The 20,710-nt window shown below is 40.3% G+C and overlaps 2 protein-coding genes across 2 annotated transcripts; one reads left to right on the top strand and one right to left on the bottom strand.

Moving 5' to 3' along the window:
• Positions 1–2,824: 2,824 nt before the first annotated feature.
• Positions 2,825–18,734, bottom strand: LOC146654051 (uncharacterized). The gene is made up of 25 exons (XM_085429434.1): positions 18,421–18,734; positions 18,164–18,290; positions 17,795–17,994; positions 17,489–17,701; positions 17,230–17,375; positions 16,467–16,594; positions 16,150–16,294; positions 13,636–13,768; positions 13,345–13,476; positions 13,115–13,241; positions 12,805–13,016; positions 12,553–12,715; positions 12,363–12,451; positions 11,448–11,608; positions 9,589–9,703; positions 9,031–9,227; positions 8,903–8,951; positions 7,916–8,062; positions 7,480–7,815; positions 7,207–7,304; positions 7,015–7,121; positions 6,831–6,910; positions 4,267–4,295; positions 4,068–4,199; positions 2,825–3,649 (listed from the first exon to the last, which is right to left on the bottom strand). The coding sequence occupies exons 1-25, from the start codon at positions 18,659–18,661 to the stop codon at positions 3,167–3,169; spliced, it is 3,990 nt and encodes a 1,329-aa protein (XP_085285560.1). The 5' UTR covers positions 18,662–18,734; the 3' UTR covers positions 2,825–3,166.
• On the top strand, positions 5,281–6,723 carry LOC146654052 (uncharacterized). The gene is made up of 3 exons (XM_085429436.1): positions 5,281–5,468; positions 5,555–5,672; positions 5,804–6,723. Exons 1-3 carry the CDS (start codon positions 5,319–5,321, stop codon positions 5,974–5,976), a joined length of 441 nt encoding a protein of 146 aa, XP_085285562.1. The 5' UTR covers positions 5,281–5,318; the 3' UTR covers positions 5,977–6,723.
• Positions 18,735–20,710: the final 1,976 nt, after the last annotated feature.

Below are 20,710 nucleotides of genomic sequence, written 5' to 3'. Positions count from 1 at the left end.
TTGAGAATGTTGACGCCATTATAATGTTGTACTTTATTCTTTTTTAGATTTATGTTAACAGCCACGGTATTAAATAACTACACCTTTAGTCGAACTCTGAAACAGTCAGGGAGTGAATCAGCCGCTGTGGGGCTGTGATTCTCACTGGTAAAGATTTTAATGTAGAAAGCAGAGAGGCAGCTGAGTGTACTCCTGTGTTGCTGTCAGCATTAACAGTAGGCTGGCTCATTGAGGAGCAGACTTAATATGGCAGGCCCGGTTGAACCATATCCTGCAGACAGGGAAACCATAGCAACAGTAATGCACTGCCATGGCGACTACAGGAGGTTCGCTTAGACAGCCTCAGAGTCAGGATGACAATAGAAAGCCTAAAAGGGAACTCTCTTTTATTTAATTATTTTCTTACAAAAAGCATTTGAAAGATGGGGGCAAATAAGGCAAGTGAGTATGTTTAGGCAGGGGCTTGATGTGGAATCAACAAAAAGATTTAAGGAAATTCTCCCACATTGTTCCCTACAATGGCACAGAGTTAGGAGGAAATAATTGCAGCGTTAATAGCCCTAATTGAAACGCCAGGTCTGTAAAAGTCACTTTGTTTCGCTGCTCTGAAAACCTTCTGATAATTTGCCCACGACTTGTTTAACAATTCAAAGCATGCCTGATTGTTTTTTCCTCTTTTTGCTGGGGCCTTCTGAGAGCTTTCATCATTTAAAGGCTGAGCTTCAGGTGTGAGGTGCTAAGCTTATAAGAGTAGTTACAGAATTGGAAAAAAGCAGGTGGAGTTGTGCAGAGTGAGTAAGTGGTCGGGAGTCAAGTGCGGAGGAGGTCTGTCCAGAGACTGAGCAAAAGCAGAAGAAAAATGTCCAGCAGTAGCCCAGGTAACCGTGTGCAGCCACATGAGGTATGACAGACTGACAGAGGAGAAATCTTGATTATAACAATGGATTTTGCAATCAGAAGGGTTTTGCAGAAAAATGTCAGCCATAGAGAGGAAACATGTTTTCATAATGAAAGAATACATAATGAGTCTTTTTTTCTCTATGTTCAGACCAAAGACGAGGCAGTACCAGCTCCAAATCAATAACTCAAAAAGACAGTCATGTACGTGCACTGACATCATTAACCAACAGCCTGCACAAGGGAATGAACGTGCAAATGAGTGGGTTTGAGAGTACATGTGCATGCTCATGTTTGTACGATAATTATGCCTCTTTGTGCATGTGTGTGCGTGCAGGCATCCTCGACGATTCACTGTACAGAGCAGATTTCTAGGGATTTGGAAGGATTTCAAGATTATACCGTGATTACAGCAGACAGCCATGGATCACACATGCCAGAAATTCTGATGTATATCTAATGTGCTCCTTGCTAGAAAAGCCTCTTAATACTGCAGTTTGAAATCACTCATGTGTCATTTCTATTCATTCTCAGTGTGTGACTATATCTTTATATTTCACATGCTATCACTGTGTTGAAAATTACCTTTAGTTTATTCTGACAATTATTCTGGCCAGTGAAACGAAGAAAGGTGTAACAATCCTCACAGTACACTCAGTATGAAGTAATCTAAACACTTAGCATTTGGTTTTTAAACAGACATGCAAAGTTATGTACTTCTCTTCATCTACACAATGTATTCCACACATTTACTCCTGACACTGTAAGCCTGTGATATTTTACATCATTCCTCACTGCTGGCTTGCTAAACATTAGGCTTCCTCTCAGGTCATGATGATTTGGTCTTATTTGGAACAAGTTTTGAATGTTGTTTGTTTGCTGCTTTATACATTATTTGTGGACGTTTGAAGTCAACCTATTTCAATTTGAATTTTATGGTTCTTTTGAAGTGGGCGCATGTATGATCCTTGTTGTTCTTTTTTGCAGAATGTATTGGATTTTCTAGAAAAATACAAAACTAAAAGGAAAAAAATCCAAGTTGCATAAATTTGTGTGCATTTTGGTAGTTTTTTACCAAATCGTTGTGGGAAGATGGGATAAAATAACAATTTTGAGATCAGACACATTACTCTATGCATATGGGCACACAGATACTTACACAATCATCACACAAAGCCATTCATCCTAAAAATAACCCATGTTTTCATCTAACCAACTAGAGCAAGCCTAATGTAGTAAATAACCACAAAGATTTACACACTCAGAGCTGCCCAGTAAGTTGTTTTATGTTGCCATGTCCCACTGCGAGGTACTCTAGACACAAATGCAAAATCAGTGGCACCAGAGCCAATCTAATTGATAAGGCATGAAATGTCATTGAGTCACTGAACTACACCTCACATGTGTACACACACATACACAGAGCCACAGGGCAATGCCAGATTCAACCAGGGGGACTTGGCACAGACCTCTAAGCTAACACTGATAGTAAGTGAAGACTTGTTCCATCTGACCTTCTGATTTGGCTCACAGCCCCCTGTAGGAATACTGACTTTCTATTATAAGACCCAGAACGCTATGCGTCAAATAAATCATTGAACCAGAAGAAGACAGCAGTTGTGCAACATAGACTTCTCTTTTTGGAGCAAAATCAAATCGGTGCCTTTCGAATTGTGCAGCTACGTTTAGTTCCACTCGGTTAATCTGCTGGTTACAGAGAAATCTCACTAGAACGACAGCTCGGGGCATAAAGTTCAGAACCTGTAAGTGTGCAAGAGAGAGAAGAGTTATTGTAGTTTAATATTACATATTCATGAAAAACACGCGGGTTGTCACCTCGACACGGCGGAGAAGCTGCTGTGATCAGGAAGTAGAACAGAAGCACCGGTGTCACCTTGTGTTAAATCAGCTGAGCTTTATTGTCTTAACTAGAATATGATAATGAGCACAATCTGTCTTAGAGACCAGTATTAACTCCTGACTAAGAAATTCTTTGGACAAGCTGACAGACTGTGTCATGCCACTCCTTGCAGCTGCAAATTACTTTTGTCTGGATCCACACATAATTGAAAGGAACTACGATGAATTGTTTTTACGAAGTGCACCAAAATGAAGACAGAGGTCACTTGTATCGTTACTCGAATAAAACAACAATATTGTACAGAAATAGCCACTCGAGGTCTAACATGAAGGAGCACAAAAAAGGAAAAAACCTTGATCATTTGTCCACATTCAGATTGTTGTGCACTCAAATGTCATCAGTATCTGTTTAGCTTGTTGTATTTTCTATTGCAGGCTGCCTTTTTAGCTCTTGCTCTCCTGGAACATTAAGATCTTGAGTGCCTGGCATCTGGCAGCCCAATAATGTGTCAGGGTTGTTGCTTTGGACAGTGTTACTCTTCTGGTCAGAAATATGACTCTCCAGTTTATAGCTATCAAGACCTCTGCTCTCTTCGGCTTGTTGGCTGTGACTGTGGCTAGCTGAAATACTGTCCCGCCGCTGGCCATCGTTGGGGCTCAAGCCATCTGTACTTCCATAATTCTCACTTTCTCCCTGCTGTGTAGTGCTGCTGTCTGTTTGTGTGCAGCCTCTTGTCCCATCTTTCGACTTGCTGTCATGCTGCTGGCATCGTGTGATCTGGCCTAATGTGATTTGGAGCTCATTGAGGCGCTGTAATACATAGCGTCTCTTCAGTTCCAGCAGGATTGTTCCATTACGACTCAGGCTTGGCATGTCTGTTGGAGTTGCCCTCTGCAGAAGAATAGATCACAGAGCATGTATTGTAAATGATGTGCCGTAAAGATATGACTGAGTTCATGCACATAGTCTCGAGCAATAATGCAAATTCAGACACAGATCACGTTCATGCATACTGATTTACGCATTTCTCTTTTAAGTCAAGGCTGAACATCATCATGAATATCGTAGATTAAAACGAGTTATCACCATTCAATCACTGCAATGTGCCATTTATATGTATGAAATGCAGTAATAGCAGATACTGCAAAATCAAACGAGATCATTTCACAACGCTGAAGTGAAACTTGGATGAAATCAAAACACAAAGACATCATTTAAAAGCCCTTCACAACACAATTAAATTAACACAGAGATTCATGTTTTGGATTATGTAATTATATGTGCAGTGTATAATGTTCCAGCTAATTACTGCAGAATGGTTTCCAGCGCTGTTCTCTCTTTCCTTTAGCCATGTGCTCACATTAGCTCTCTTCTGTAGTTGCGTGCTCAGCAGCAAGAACGACTCATTCATGCGATCAATTTCTTCCTCTATACATGACATCTGGAAGAGAAATAATGGTTGACGGTTCACTTAAATTAAAATTCTGTTTCATTTTTTATATTTTTACCTGCACTGGTGTCCCCTTTGGTGGTAAACCTGAAAAAAAAGAATAAAAGTTTGTGTCTGGGATTTGTAGAATGGAAAATACAACAAAAGAAACACCAAACAATATGTGAATATATGAAGCACAAAAACCACCCAATGCACTTCAGCCCTCAATATCATGGTTTTATGGAAACCTTGAACTCTGTGCACCAGGACACTGAAACAAAAGTCTTTTAGGTGCTTAACAGCGTAAAAACAAAACAAAAACAAAACAGAAAATCTCTCCAAGACTTCATATGATACTTTAATGATGTTTTATGTTTTAAGTGGCAAAAATGAAATGAACAACATCTGCATGAAATCACAGATGGGCTTGTTCATCAACTTTTAGGGCTGGAATATTATTATGGTCATTGTTTCGCAAGACCGCTTGCTGATGTCACTGAGGCTTCATGGTCAAAAGCAGAAGTTTAAATCATCAAATCAGTCCATGCATAAGAAAATAGTACAAGACTGCAACAAATGTCCACAGAATTTCAGCTGATCAACACATGATGATGTTTTGTTCGCAGCTCCTTATACATTTTCCTATACTGACAACAAATGCCACAACTGTTTTTTTAAATAAATTAATTTTGCAACCTTTAGCATATGAACTATTTTATTTATGAAGCTGGTGAAGGTCTATTTTCCCTTTACTTTTAGATAGTAGCTTTGCAAAGACCCCTTAATGTGATATTTATTGTTTTACAGTGTGATGGCCAAACCCGTGGCCACACTCTAAAGTCGGTAACTTTAGTATTTTCATTCTTCATTTGAACATAGTAATACATTTTAGTTGCCGATAACTAGTGATGTGACGTTCTGTATCGAGGCTTCGAAGCGTGTGTCGAGTAATGGAGGGGGCGTTTCCGCGATGCGCTTATCGAGGCTTGCTTCATTTATGGGAGGAGCTGAAAATGATGACGTCCGAAGCCTCGCTGCCCGGCTGTACCACGTGACTGGTTCAGGAAGTGGTTCGAACTTTGCCGCGAGCTATGACAGCGATATAAACCCCTCAGACTTCATTCAAAAATGTGGGTGTTTGATGGAGAGTTGCGGTTAGTGAGAGTTTGGAGGTTTATGAGAGTGAGGAGAGAAAGTCAGGAGAGAATGGAGCCAGCTAAGAAGAGGAGGATGCCCTCCCCTGTGTGGGAACATTTTGATTTTATTCCTCCCAACAAGGTATGTAAATTTCTACAGAAGATGTATTTTCATAACACTGATGGTGCAATACAATTTATGTTAAGCTGTCTTTACTTTTGTACAAGGTGAAGTGTTTGCTGTGTGCCAGGGAGCTGGGATATAACAACAACACCTCATCCATGCTTAGGCACTACAGAGCTTTGCATGAGAATAAGGGGGACACCGATTGTGGAGCAAGACCAGGTGAGCCATCAAATGCCATCATAATACAGCATGCAGTAATGTTACTAAATGATATAACAATATTATACAGCTGTAATAAGTTACGTGTGTGATATTTATATTTGTGCTTTGTCTTTATTGTCTTTCCTCAGGAGAACAATCTCAAATAGATGAAGACCTGGTTAGCATGGTGATTGAGGACTCCCAGCCATTTAGCATTGTGGAGGACAAAGGATTCAAAAGATTTGTTAAATCATTAAATCCTAGCTATGTTCTCCCCACTAAAGGTTATAAAAGCAGTGAATATTTAGTTTTTACTGAATAAAATATGGGCAGGACTGAGGCCTCAGTGTGTAGCTGTCCATACCTCAACGTTAAAGAGCACAACCACTGTCCACACCCAACCACACCTCACCTCACAGTATATGATCATTTCCATTTTAAGATACATTTGTTCTATTTGTAAGCGCGCACATTTAGTTTACTTATGTATTCATACTTCTTCATTTCTTTGCTTTCTGACTAACTTTTGTCTTTTTATTTCTTACCTGCCATCATCCCTGGGAGTTGCTGGACAAAAGATGGTAGCCAGGGTTTGAAACCATTAAATATGAAGGAAGATAATTGGACCACACCACCACTTCCTGCTGAAGGGGGGAATGTGTGTTTTCTTTACTTTAAAAACAAAGTATTTGTATTTAATTAAATATTTGAGTTTAGGGTTTAATGGGGTTTTTGATTTTCTTCTTTGGTGTTTAGTTTATTAACAAACTAGATTGTACTGCATCGTTTGTGATTTATGATTGTGTTTGTTTGTTACCCCTCATGTGTCACAATGGTCTGATCAGCCATTATATATACCCTTGTATGTCATTTCATGTTTAGGTCAATTATGTATGTTTGGGCAGTCATTTGGTTTGTTAAGTTTGCAGTCTTTGCCTGAGTTCAGTTTTGTTTCTTTGACCTCTTTTATGAGCTCAACATTTATTAGTCTTGTAAATATAATTTTTGGGGGTTAAATAAATGGAAACTATATTTTTCTAATAATTCCTGGGACTCCTCCTGTTTTTTCAACTCGGTCCATCACATACAGCAATAAATGCACCGTGAAAATCCTTTGAGTATTTTATGTAATAGTAATTCTTTTTGAATTACTATTACAATCAATAGTTGTCATACCTTTGTCTGTGGTCTGAGCTGGAGTATGTTTGAGTTCAGAAATGAGCTGCTCCAGCTGGAAAAATTTGTATTTCGTGAGTCTGAATTGGCAAAAAGGGAGAAATATTACATATTGTAATATAAATATTTTGCTGAAATGACAAACCTCATTTATTCTGCTGTAATCGTTATCTGTCTCACCAACCTGCTAGCTAATAGGTGCTCAGTGAAGCGGGCTTCAGTGGGAACTCTAATGTTGAGAAATTCCTCAACTAATGTGTTATTCCGCCCCTTCAAAGCATCAAAATTGGACTGTTAAAAGAAGGCATAAAATGTTATCTGCCTCCATTTTTATACTATGAGAATGATGAGTGAGGTTTAAAGAGCACTTACACACCTCTGCTGTGCTCCATTTGAAAGAAACATTGAACAACTGAAGGCTTAGAGCTGAAATGGCCTCATGGAGTGCTTGCATAAAGCTCTGGGCTTTGGATCCTGGATTAAAAAATACATATACAAATCTATATATCAGTGTTTTTAAAGAAGATTACATACTTTGTGCTTTCAAAGTTAATTGCCAGGGATATTACTCTGTACTATATGACAGTTGCCAAACGAGGACACGAGACTGTCCTTCAGAACTGTCTTCTATTGGTTTTTCTCTGATTACCAGATGCTATGTGGGCCATTGACTGCAGGATGACAGAGATGAAATGTCCCACGTGCTGAAGCTTTGCCTCTGACAGATACAGGATTTGATTGGTCGCATCAAAATAAAAGTCCCTGGAGCAGTGTGACAGTAGACCCCCATTAGAGGAAGATGGAGCGAATGGAATCGACTTGGCCAGCAGGAGAAGAGCACTGGGGAACATGGGGCAGTTTTCAAGCAATTGCATCACCTGACAACCAAACAAAAAAATGGCAGAGTCCTGTGGGGAGAGGTTGTCCAGTGCAGTCGGGATGAGCTGCCCATCATAATTCCCCTTTGCAGAATTATCTGCAACTCCTAAAAAGGGGGAAAAAAGAGATAATTTTAGAACTTGGTATATGTTACATTGATCAAATATTATGTGTGTTTTAGAGATCTCGTTATAATGTTTCTGTACCATTGCTAAAATATTGTTTTGACTCATCCATGGTGAGATTTTGTAAAGATTGTTGGATCTCCTGCAGGGTCTTGAATAGAGGTGATATCATGATAAGCTTGGACAGGTCATGATCACTTAAAGAAGGAGCTGTGCTCTGTATATGGTCTAGGACACAGAGAAATAACATTAGCAGAACACACTATAAACTGACCAGGCATAGGATTATGGACACCTGGTATCTGGATCAGATGTTAGTAACACATCTGTTATGTCCTGTAAGTTGTTTGTCCAACACAACCCAAAGATGCTTGATGCCGCTGTTGACTTGCCTCCCATAGTGCATCCTGCTGCCAGGTGTTCCCCTGGTAAGTGATGCACATATACGCGGCCATCATGTTAAAGAAAATATGATTAATCAGACCAGGCCACCTTCTTCCATTGATCGTGGTCCAGTTCTGATACTCGCGTGCCCATCGTTGGAGCTTTCAGTAGTGACAGAGGCATGGGTACCCTGACTGGTCTGCAACTGTGCAGCCCCACACAAAACAAACTGCGACGCCTGTGTAGTCTGACACCCTTCTGTCAGCATAAACTATCTTGACAATCTGAGCTACAGTAGCTAATCTCTTTTGTGATAACATGGGCCAGCCTTCCCTCCCCTTGTGCATCAGCGAGCCTTGGCTGCCCATGACCTTGTCACTGGTTCACCACAGTTCCTTCCTTCCCCCACAAGATCTGCAGTTTTGGAGATGCTCCAGAGAACGCATTCGTCTAGCCATCACAATCTGACACTTGACAGACTTGCTCAAATCCTTTTGCCTGCCCATTTTCCTGCTTCAAACACATCAACAAAATGTTCATTTGCTCCCATATCCCACCCACTAACAGGTGACATGATAAAGAGAAATAATCCCTTCACCTCTTGGTGTTCATAATATTATGCCTGATCAGTGTAATATTCTGATATTATTGTACATGCATACAAAGTAGTGATTTATTCCTTACCGGGCTCGTGTGGAAGAGCTCCTGCTTTGGTCACATTCACTGAGGAAAACTGTGGATCATTGAGTGAGGAATTTACTCTCTACTTTATATCATAAATACACAATACAGAGAGAATGCCACTGCAGTACCTGCATCAAACACATGTTAGTGTCATTGGGTTGCATGTATCCAGCTTGCGCCTCACACTCTCTGGTATCGTGATGACCTGTGTGACAGTACAGGGGACCAGACAAATCCTGGTTCTGCCAAGCGTCTCCTGTCAGCCTGCATAAGAGAGTTTCCACTGACCTGACCAGAGCTCCCAGCAATGACATGCAGGCCTCAACTTGAATGATGGAGATGTTCAGTTACATACAAAAAAAAAATTAAATTGTGACATAAATTTCCATTTCTCTTAATGCACAACAAGAAACAGCCAGCATGCTTCTGTGTGATGGTCCACAAAACACAACACAAACCACATATTATCATCTTTACACTTTGGTGTTTTATGCTAAGCTAAAGTAATTGTCTGTAACTTTACAGCTATGATGCGTGCATGTGGTTCTCAACAAGAAATGAAGAATTCACATTTCCCAGACTGACTAAATATCCCTTTAATGATCTATCTTATTATAAGAGACGGTCATTCATCTTCAGTAGAAGACATTACTCTCATCCTCATGATCATCATCATTTATTTTTACCTTGTGTATGTCTCTCCCCCACACTGCTGCCTGATGGTTCATCCTTCATTGTTTTATGAACTAATATCTCTTTAAGGAGGCTCATTTTTTTATGATCCATATTCTCCAAGGCATTCTGAAAGAAGGATAAAGAATTTTTATTCTGTTTCCTTGAGGGGAACAAGATTGCATTATTATGTATGTGTTATGTATGGACAAGCAAGTCCATAAGTTGTTCTTATTAATGGTTCATAACTGACCTATAAAGTGTGGTAAGTGATTTACTCATCATTAATAAACAAAACAAAACAACAACAAAAAACATTAACTGAAACTTTAAATAAATGACTTCAACTGTTTATGAGAAGGAGCACTTCTTGGATTCAAACCGCTTCTCTTTGAGGTGCTGGTTTGATGGTAAACAAATAATAAAAAGTAGTTGGGGTATCAGTGAGAGCAGCAATGCAATGAGGCACCATTAATCAGTGTAAGGGGGTCTCACATGCTAGAGGATAAAATGGGACACAGCCAGACTCCCAGCAAACATGGTTGCCTAGAGCATGGGTATGAAGTGTAAGGGCCAGAATATAAAATTAGTTTGACATTCCAGGTGTAAAGGATCCTATAAGAGTAGTCATTGTAAACATTGCTCAAATGTACTGCAGATGTTAATTTGATTTCACCTCTTAAAAGGAGTTTGCTATTAATCATTTTATTAATAAAAAACGTATTTGCCATCTGCAGGCTGTAGTGTCCCAGCTGCAAAGTTGTTTTTTTTATTTTATTTTATTAATGGTAGAACGAAAAGACTATTTAACTACTCTCTGAACTGTGTGAGGAGACAACCACACAGATATGGAGAGAACATGGAAAATATGGAAACTCCAGATGTCATGAGTCGCTGTGTGGCAGGCAGGAGTTGGACCCAAAATGCAGGCACTCAGGCATGAGGTTTAAACACAAAAAACTCAGCTTTATTTGCTGGCAGGGGAAAGTCATTAAAAAAGCAAACTAAACTGGAAACTCATAAACAAAACTCACAGTGAGACAAAGGGAGATCCACACAGCATGAGGGACGACGCGACAGTGACCAAGAGAAACACAGGGTTTAAATACACTGGGAAGTAACGAGGGGAATGAGACACAGAAGGAGAGCACAGCTGGGAGAAATCAGAACTGACGAGACAAGGAAGCGTAAACTGAACACACTGAGATAAGACAGAGACTTTCAAAGTAAAACAGGAAACACATAGCACAGACTGAACAAAAGACACAGACTCACATGCAGGCACTACAACAGAGGGAACAGAGACGTGGGACCAGGGCAGACACAGACGCTGACTGGACACGGGGATATAGCGGACAGGGGAGACAGCAACTAAGGATTACACAGAGTCAAACCATAAGACATGACTCTAACAAAGAAACCAAAGCATAGAAATGATAAATAATATATAAACTCAAAACCCTGGCTCAACGACCCAGGCATCCTAACACCGGATGGTGGATTTAAACCCAGTACTTTCTCCCTGTGAGCCAACAGTGCTAACCACTACATCGCCCCTTTGTCCTGTTTCTAAGCGCTTCCTATCGAACATTCACTGTTCGATGAATGAATTGGCAATGACTTGGGGTCAGTTATTTGTCCAAGGATGCTTTGGCATGCAGACTGAAGCAACCAGAGACCAATCCACCAGTAAAGCAATACATCAATCAACCGATCAATATATGACCTGCCCTACCCTCAGGGCAACAGGCATCCCCACCTGATGGATGTCTTTTAGGTTTTGTACTAAACATGAACTGTGGTGGCAAGATAATTTATCCAACAGCTTTACTGGATTATTCCATGCATTATTTATTACAATATTAAAACTCACCTTGAATGATTCAGTGTGTTGACAGATGTTTCTATAAAACTCCTGTATGTCTTTGCGGTGCCGGGCCAGCTGTGAGGCTATATGGAGGTTCTGATCCTCCAGCTTGTCGTAAAGAGTCTTCACATTAAACTCCTCCAAATCACAGCACCCTGGCACTCCTCCTAAACAAGGCCAGTAAATGTCAACAATGGGAAAGATTGAAATGGCTTGAAAAAATAACAGAAGGGCCTCATCATGACATCTTTAAGATCTGAGGAGATGATCTTGTGAAGCATGAACGCACATTGAAATTATAAGCTCAGTTTGACTCCATAGTAATTTAGTGGAGTCGGTCTAGCTTTCTTTAGTGGTAACAGCACAAGCCATTACAGTATGATATAAGCCATTATTTTCTTTATCGTCAATCAGATGTGGAATAGGCTGTTAACTGCTAGCTGGTCATGCGTGATGGTTTCATAATGGCTAGGCCAATTGGCATTTAAACGCCCATGAATAATGTAATAAGCGTCAACTGAGAAACATTACCGTCACCTCCACTATCAGAGATTAGAAAGAAACAAGGCAAATGTAGTGAAAAGTCGACGAAAGGGAGCTGCCAAAGTTTGTTTTAGTGAAAGTTTTCTGGAAAACTTTTAGTCTTTGGTTATTGGCCAAGTCGTCCAAGAGGTACAGAAAATTTCTTTAGTGAATTTGATAAAACATAGTTGCAGTAAGTCATAAAAGTAAACTTTAAATGCATTTCAGACTTAAGTTTCATATACTGTGATACCATATTTAATTGAATACAAATTAGAGCATGTTTAGGCCAAAAAATTACTCTCCATCACAGTTACACATTTATTGCAATTGCTTGAAAACCCATAGATAGATAAAAAAAACAAAAAGCACTGGCACAGTATTAAACAAGGGGCTTACCTCCTTTTGAAATAGCAGGCTCCTCAGCTTCTGCTCCTTCTCCAACACCTCTACTACCAAGGAAATCACCTTGGTTTGGGACCACTAAGCTGAAAAACAAAGACTCGAATTTTGTTTATTTTCACTTGTTTAAAAGTGTTTTATGTATTTTTTAGAACACAACGTCAGCACTGCTGTCACACCAGTATACCTTTCTCTGCTGCATGCACACTCCACCGGACAGAAAGGCTCCCCGAGGCTGCGCCACTTTGGCTTTATCCTCCACTGGGAGACAAGCTTTGCTTTGCTAGGTCGCAAAACTAGTACTGTAGTGGTCAGAATTACGACCACAACCAAGAGCAGACTAAGGATCCCTGCACACAGTCAGCATTGTGTCATGGTGAAAGCTAATTCATTACAATAATACCCCTGTAAACAGTTAGTCAGCAATACAAATACCCACCAGCAATCACTCCCCAGTCGGGCAGAAGGTTTAGTTTGTGTTTCTTGACAATCCCGTGCTTGACCAATTGTGCTGGGGTCATGGGTTGAAACACAGCAGCCCTGGGGCCACACTCTGTCCCCTCCTCACTGACTACCACTACCAGACTCCACTGTGGGACAACACTGTCAACAAACACGTACTTCCCCGTTTCAGAAAAAACATGGGCAAACCTGGCAATGGAAAGATGACGAAGAGGAATACAAATTAGAACATGAGATGACGATACTGTGTGACCACAGTTATGTGAGGATTGTTACCTATATGTTACCTTGAGGAGTTAAAGTTTGTTTGCTTCATGAGTATCTGTAGATGCCTAAAGGCACCAAAGTCCCAGCTGGGGTTGCTGTTAAACAGGTGGTCTTTTTGATAAACTGGAAAGTGGCTGAGATGGCGGTCTAAGAGAATTCAAAGTTAGAAGTAAGAGGACAGTGGTTTAAAAAAAAAGAAAAAAAATCACACACTGTGATAAAACCATGGTAAAAGTAAAAACAGCTGTACCTGTGTGGTTGATGGTGAGATGAAAAATAAGCATGTCACCAGAGGAAAGACAGGCAATGGGGTTGGGGATTCGAGGTAAGACAGCCAGATCTGCTGTGTCTCTTCTATTTCTGGGTCTTGTTTTTAGGACTTCTATTGGCTCAGTGAAGAGATAGCATTGTGTCACAGATTGCACAGTTTTGTCAACCAATTAAAGCCAAAATGTTTACAGTTAATTGGTGGTAGATACAGAAAACAAACGGATTGCATGGCAAAAGAAAATATATCAATCAACATGTCAGCTCTAATCACCTGACAGAAACTGATTGATGACATCTTTTTGTGTGGGAATCCAACCAAACACTCCTTCAGAGTCAAACTGGACCAAGTGTGTTTTCCCAATATTCTTTAAATGGATATCTGGTCCTAAAATATTTGTTATTCTCTGAAAATAAAAGGAAATAACACAAACTACAACACTAGAAAAGCGCATGTTATTTTGTATCTATTATGTTGGAGAGAAAACATAATGTAAGGAACAATTGTGCCATACTGTGTTTCTATTTTAACTATAGTTTTTCCAGTTGCTGATATTTGTCAGTTTTTATTTATATGTAGTGTTAAGTATGTGTTCCAATACACATTCACAGTAATGCCATGCTACACCTTGGTCACAATAATAAAAAAAATATCCTTAACTTGAGAAAAAGATATTTTTGTTGTTAGACAAATAACATGCACACTTACAGTACTGTGCAAAAGTCTTGAGACACCTTATTTCTTTATGTTTTATTAGGAAAATAGGTGCAGAGATTCAATTAAATTTTCAATTCAACTCAATTTTATATGCATGGCACCAAATCATAACATCAGTCACCTCAGTGGTAAGAAAGTTAAAGACCCTACAATAACAGTGTGAAAAACCTCAACAATCAAACAACACCCTATGAGCAATCATTCAGGAAGGAAAAACTCCCTTTTAACAGGAGGAAACCTCCAGTTCAGGCAGGAGCATCCATCTGCTGCGATTGGTTGGGGGTGAAACATGTACAAACATTAATGGAAATACAGTATAAAGCTGCTTTTGGCTGCACCCTTGTTGCAAGTGGGGTAGCTCTGCAAATTGCTTGATTTGGCACAGTTTTATGCTTTTCCTGACCCAACCACAAAGCCAGCTACCTTTCACTTGCCACTACACTACACTACATTACAGTAGATGGAACTTATATATACATTATTTAAGGCAAAAACGCAGTTTGTAGAATTCTAATGAACTTAAGTTAATGTTTGGCATGGCCACCTTTATTATTTTAGAACCTGAACTCTCTTCGGCAAGATTTCCTCTTATTAAGAGTTGTTCTCCAGGCTTCTTGAAGGACATTCAAAGCGTGTCTTTGAATGTCTTTTGTTCTTTTCTCTGTCAAAATTGTCCCACACTGCCTCAGTAATGTTGAGGTCCAAGCTCTGGGAAGGAACGACACTGTGCCATTGTGTGGTTTTCCATCCGCTTTACCTGTTATGCTTTTACTGCATTGGCAGTGTGTTTGGGATCATTGTCATGCTGAAAAGTGAAGCCGCTGCCAAACACACACTTTCCAGGTGGTACTGCATGGTGGATCAAAATGTGACAGTACTTTTCTGCATGGTTCCATCAATTTTGACAAGATTCCAAGAGCACAGGCTGTAATGCAGTCCCAAACCATGACACAGCCTCCAACATATGGGACCTGCTTTATACAGTTTGACAAATATTTGACGACAGCTCCAGTTCTTGTACAGTTTGGCATGTGCTTTTTCTTGCCGTTCCCTTCTTTGACTATGGTTTCTTGACAGACACCCTTCTGCTGAGACCATGTCTCATGAGACTTCGGTGAACAGCACATGGATCAACTGAAGTGCCACATGCATTTCTCGGGTCCTGTGTCAGAACTTTGTTGGATTTTTTCCTATTTCTAAAGGAAATGACTTGAAGATACTTCATATATGCTACAGAAAGTTGTTAGGCTTAGCCCTTCTTTGTTGGTCATCCACTTGGTTCAGTTTCCTCATTTTTAAGGACACAGTGCATACCCTGCTGTCATATGTCATGTTTTCAGCCAATAACTCCTTGGGAATTGGCATGTGGGTGCAAAAATTACTGTTTTATGCCTGTTAAACTGTTATCGTTGGGATCTTTCATAGTTTCAACCAAAGAAATAGGAAAACAATATATGTGATTTTGTGACAGCCTGCGAATAACAAAGTGCCTAAAGATACAAATAAAAAGGCAATGTTAAAATAAAACCCTGGAAAAACAGAAAACCTGGAGAACTCAAGCCAACTTTTAAAAATCACAAATCTGGCAAAATATAAAGAAACGAGGGGTGGCTCAAGACTTTTGCACAACACTGTATATATGATGAAACTCACAGAAAATGAAAAAACCTCTTGCTGGAATAACTTGGAATAACGAAATACTTTTTCTTTGATGGTGAGCAGACTTCACTATTTATCACTGTCACTTCATCATATGCAATGATATCACAAAATCTGCAGTTGCAACATTTTTTCACATCATGCTGAAACCTTGTCAAATGCTGTGCCAAGCTTTCTGCCTACTAATTGATGTAGTTAAACCCTACAGTGTGAGGAGTCGCTTGGCTGCGTCAGTACAGTTCTAATGTTGTATTTGTACTTGTTTTTCAAGTATCCCTCCTCTCATTCCCGCACACATTTAGAGTAACTGATCACTAATTATAAGAGAAATAATTGAATTGGATAGCTGGATATCCTTGCAAGGTGTAGCTGATCAACAGTTGTCAGTGGCCCATGTTAACCTTCCATCACCTTTGCCCAGACCATGCTATGGCTTTCTTTGATGCTGAGCAGCAGGTGTCCATCTGGTGAAAGCTGAGCAGAGAGCTGAGGCAGTCTGGAAAGGCAGGATGTATTGCAAAGCTCCTCAGCAGACACGTATCGCTCACACTGGCAGCTGGGGTGCAGATAAGGCAAGAGACAGAAAGGCAACATATCAGGCTGTATACCAGCTAGAATCCTAATTCACTTCTTTATTAGATGTAGCTTTAGTAGTTTTTACAGAGCAACAGTAAATCGGACTCGGCTTACATGATTTGGTAAAGGAAAAAGGTGATAAGGTGACTCACATGCCCATCTCCGCATCCAGAGTTCCTCCATGTGGTCCACAGGTGATACTGCAGGAGTGGAGGGACGGTGACACACACTCTCTGGATGCTGCCAAGCGCACCTCTCCTGTGGCACATCGTCTGTTCACCTGAAACAAACAAAAACTCAGACTTCCGAAAGGGCATACAAGGTTTTTGCAATATGTTGCATCATGTGTGACTGAACCTTCATTTACACCATAGTATAGTCTTCTATAGTCTTCTAGGCAAAACGTATTGCAAAGGGAGTGAGTCAAACTTCAAATCTTGACTGGGTTTTTTTTTTTTTTTTTTTGGTTTAAAAAGTGGAAAGCTTTTCATGTGATTCATGAAAAGCTCTTTTTAACGTTAGACACATGAATGGTGTTTTGCAGGTGAGTCTACAGAGTTGCGCAGGAACAAAAAGAAAATTAGAAAATTTCACACTGTCAATATGTCTTTGAAGGTTCTCAGTCATCCAGGTCATCGTAGTCTAAGGAGCTTGGAAAGAAAAGCGTCTGGACTTCTTTGAGTTGCTTGAAGACGTTTCACCTCTCATCTGAGAACATTCAGAACTGAAGAAGAAGCTTCTCGGATGAGAGGTGAAACGTCTTCAAGCAACTCAAAGAAGTCCAGACGCTTTTCTTTCCAAGCTCCTTAGACTTCACACTGTCAAGTTGAAGTGTAAGTTTTTTGAGTCAACAAACGCATTATTGAGGAAAAAAATGCATAGATTAAACCAAATACCTTAATGGTTTTAACTGACCTCAGGCTGACAGTCCAATTCACTATCGGCAGTAGATATTTTAAAATCCAGCTCGTTATAGAAGATAAAGCCAGTTCTGCACAAACATGAACCATCTGAATACTGGAAAGCACGGTTCTTGCCAATGCAGGTACAGGAAAAAGAACCTGAGAAAGCAAGCGACACACGGCATGGCAGTTTGTGGTCCTGATTTCCAACTCCTCGCAACAAAGTTTACTATAAAAACTTTTTAAATCAGTCTGTTATTTACTGCTCTAACCAGCTTGTGAGGTGGAGGAGCTACCACAGGGGAAGCAGGCCTTCTGGGCAGGCAGGTGGTTGAAGGTGTTTTCCAGACACAGGCGACAGTCATCCATTTTCTCAGCACGAGTGAGGTTGCCGAATGAGCCAGGTGGGCAGGATATCGGCTGAGTGGATCCCAAAGGGCAAACATAGCCAAGAGGGCAAGGGTTTTTCTTGTAGTTGTCTGCACCTGTTGCATTAAATGTGTATGAAATGAGAAATACTGTACAATTGAGATCATTTAGGATGATGAAAAATTCCTGCCAAAACGTATATAAAGTACCTGGGGGGCAGAAGTATCCTGGTGGACAAGGAAGGCATTGCAGAATGGAGGCTAGAGATGGACGATAGGTGCCCCCCTCACACACAATACAGCAGCTGTTTTTGGACCCTCTGAGCCCACTAGTGTTGGCAGGCATAGAGCCGCCTTCGCAGGACTTCATGGAAGAGCTGTTGGCTGGGCAATAGTATGGAAATGGACAGCTGTGGAGCATGGTAACAGGGTTATTTATAAAGCTTTAAACCACATGAAGTAGAATCAGTCAAAACCTATCAAGCTTTCATCATTTAAAGCCTCTCATTTTTTATATCACACAGAGTGGACACTTGCCTTTGTGCCAGATTTAGCTTGTTAGAGCTGTCGTGTACTCACAGTTGTTTGGGGCTGTTGTAGGAATGAGATCCTTCAGGGCAAAAATAACCTTCTGGACAGGCTTCAGGCTCAGCAGTTTGGGGTCCACAGTACGATCCAGCTCTGCATGGCCTCTCTGAAACCGCACCTAGATTATGATCAAACACTTGTTACAACACTCACTGCTATGTTTGGAAAGGAAGGAATTTAAAATGGTTCAGACATCGCATCCAGAGGCTAAAATGAGCTTTCACATAAAACTATTCTGAGAAACCCACCAACAGGACACTGATAGGAAGCCCGACAGGGTATCCCTTCAACGTTGGGTTTTCCTGTATCCTGGGGGTGTGGGCAGAAGGTTCCCCCTGCACAGAGTTCACACTGGCTGGGTGCAGCAGCTCCCGGAAGCTGCCTCATGGTGCCTGCGGGGCAGAGGATGGGAGGCCCAGTCCCACTACACCAGAAGCCAGGTGGGCAGGGATGTTTGGAGTAGTCTGTCAGCCCTACAACAACAACCATTTTCTAAAAACAACAAATCACTATATAGTGTGACAGATATATGAACCACAAAGCTTGCTAAAATTATTAAAGTTTTTTTAATAAGCCTTCCCACAAAGGCAGCAAAGGCAGCAAAAGAAAGGACCGTAACAACCTGCTGCACATTATCCACTAGCTAAGGCAACAATATGATTTAGTGTCAACCATAAACTTTTGTGAGAGGACCAGAAACAAGGTTGTTGTTTTTTTATTTGAAAATTCAGTGCACGTGGCCTCATGTGAAGAGTTAAAATTCAATGCCTTCCCTCACATCATATTTCTTTCATTCATAGTTTAGGCACAACTATGATAATGTGCACCATATACTGTATACGGACATTAATGCAGTCTTGAAAGGAGCTGGCTTTGAATTGCCCTTGCAGATGTGCATTAAAACCCAACAGAGAAAAAAAGATTACAGATGTATTTTAAAATGTATTACAGTGCACCATACTGTAGGCACGGGGTATAATCAGAACTGAATAACAGAATGGAATAATGTGTAGCTTTTACAGGGAAGGAAAAGGAATCTGTTACATTTATAGATTAAATTTGAGTTCATCTTTTAAAACATGAGGATATGGCGTATCAGACCTGTGCTGTTACAGTGTGAACCAGGTGGGCATGGCAGGCAGTCACCCTTGCTGTGTGCTCCAGGAGAAGCTCGATAAGTGTAGAGAGGGCATGGCCTGGCACCAGTCCCTCCAACAAAGTCGCCACCAGGCAGACCATCACAGTAATGACCAGCAGGACACAGATGAGCAACTGGGTCTCCTGCAAGCAAACATCACAAAAAGTTGTTTAGGAGGAAAACAGGTTTCTGATACTTGGTATATACACGAACAATTTTTATGCTACAAGAAGAGATCAGCCTCTCCTATTCTCTTTCATCAGATCAGAAAATTTAAGTATCTTGATTAAAATTTTGTATTTTTACCCTTAATACTTGATTAAAATGGCTACAAAACTTCACTCAGTTCATACCAGATTTGCACCAATACTGGGGTGGGCAAGGTAAGCAATCCTGTAGGCTGGCACCACCTGGGGAGCTTCTGATGGTATTTGCAGGACACAACCGAGCCTGTTTTGTGCCTTCGGGGCAATAGAAACCTAGAATAAAGGAAACATTTGGTATTTAACAATTTATTTAGCTAAACTACAGAGAATAAAAGCATTAACATTGATTTGTTGGTAGTTTCTTCTACATTGTTAGTTTTTAAAATTATATATCTTTCTCTCTATATATGCATATTGCACCTGGTGGACACGGTCCAGCACACTGCACACCCCACTGGCACTGGGTTAAGTTAAACACTGGTCCCTGAGGGGTGAAATCTGTGCTTCCAGAAACGCAGATATACCCTGCAGCACAAACACCTTGGATCTTGCCACCCCTAAGGAAACATACAGTTAGTTAGTCAGTACATAAAACCACAAGATTCACTCCATGCAGCCAGAAATATATGCCTATGCACACATAATTAATTTAGAAGAATCTGAAACGTATGCTCCATTTAACAAATACAAAGATAATAACATCATCTCTTCTTGTTTAATGTTTACTCTGAGTTGATTATGATCATGCACATGAAGGCAGTCATTTAGTTTTGGCAGTGAACCGTGGCTACTGATCATGACATACTTGTGCATTCTGATGTGATAACAGTGAGTGTTTGTCTTTGAGCACTGTAACTGATGATTACAGTGTTCAAAGAGTTGATCATGACAGGAAGGGCAGTGGAGATACAATGTATGTTAAATGTTAAACGCATCATCCGCTGTAATTTGTGATGCTTTGCAAAATCTTAATTACTTGGAAGTAATTAAAAATGGCTAAGAGAACAATTTATGAATAATTTATAAGTTATTAAAATTAAATCTGTAAATTTATGTTACTAGGTCTCATTCTTTGAAAATCTTAAGAACCAGCAATTTTATATGAGCTATGCATTGGTCATATAGAGTTAATATAATGCATGATGTTTAGCCTGCATGCCAACATTTTTGACATAATGACAATTAACATAATGG

Source organism: Rhamphochromis longiceps, linkage group LG14 (assembly GCF_057381845.1).
Source record: "Rhamphochromis longiceps isolate RC_006_pf linkage group LG14, R_longiceps_female_GT1.1, whole genome shotgun sequence".
Classification (NCBI taxonomy): domain Eukaryota; kingdom Metazoa; phylum Chordata; class Actinopteri; order Cichliformes; family Cichlidae; genus Rhamphochromis; species Rhamphochromis longiceps.
This window is presented reverse-complemented; position numbering and strand designations above follow the sequence as displayed.

Bases quoted from the DNA above. Each gene is read 5' to 3' on its own strand.
- LOC146654052 (XM_085429436.1), top strand. From the start codon at position 5,319: ATGTGGGTGTTTGATGGAGAGTTGCGGTTAGTGAGAGTTTGGAGGTTT. The intron at 5,469-5,554 runs GTATGTAAATTT...CTTTTGTACAAG, and splicing joins ATTTTATTCCTCCCAACAAG to GTGAAGTGTTTGCTGTGTGC. The intron at 5,673-5,803 runs GTGAGCCATCAA...GTCTTTCCTCAG, and splicing joins CGATTGTGGAGCAAGACCAG to GAGAACAATCTCAAATAGAT.
- LOC146654051 (XM_085429434.1), bottom strand. From the start codon at position 18,661: ATGGTTGTTGTTGTAGGGCTGACAGACTACTCCAAACATCCCTGCCCA. The intron at 13,242-13,344 runs GTACAGCTGTTT...GAATTCTCTTAG, and splicing joins TCTCACCATCAACCACACAG to ACCGCCATCTCAGCCACTTT. The intron at 8,952-9,030 runs GTACTGCAGTGG...AATGATCCACAG, and splicing joins CTAACATGTGTTTGATGCAG to TTTTCCTCAGTGAATGTGAC.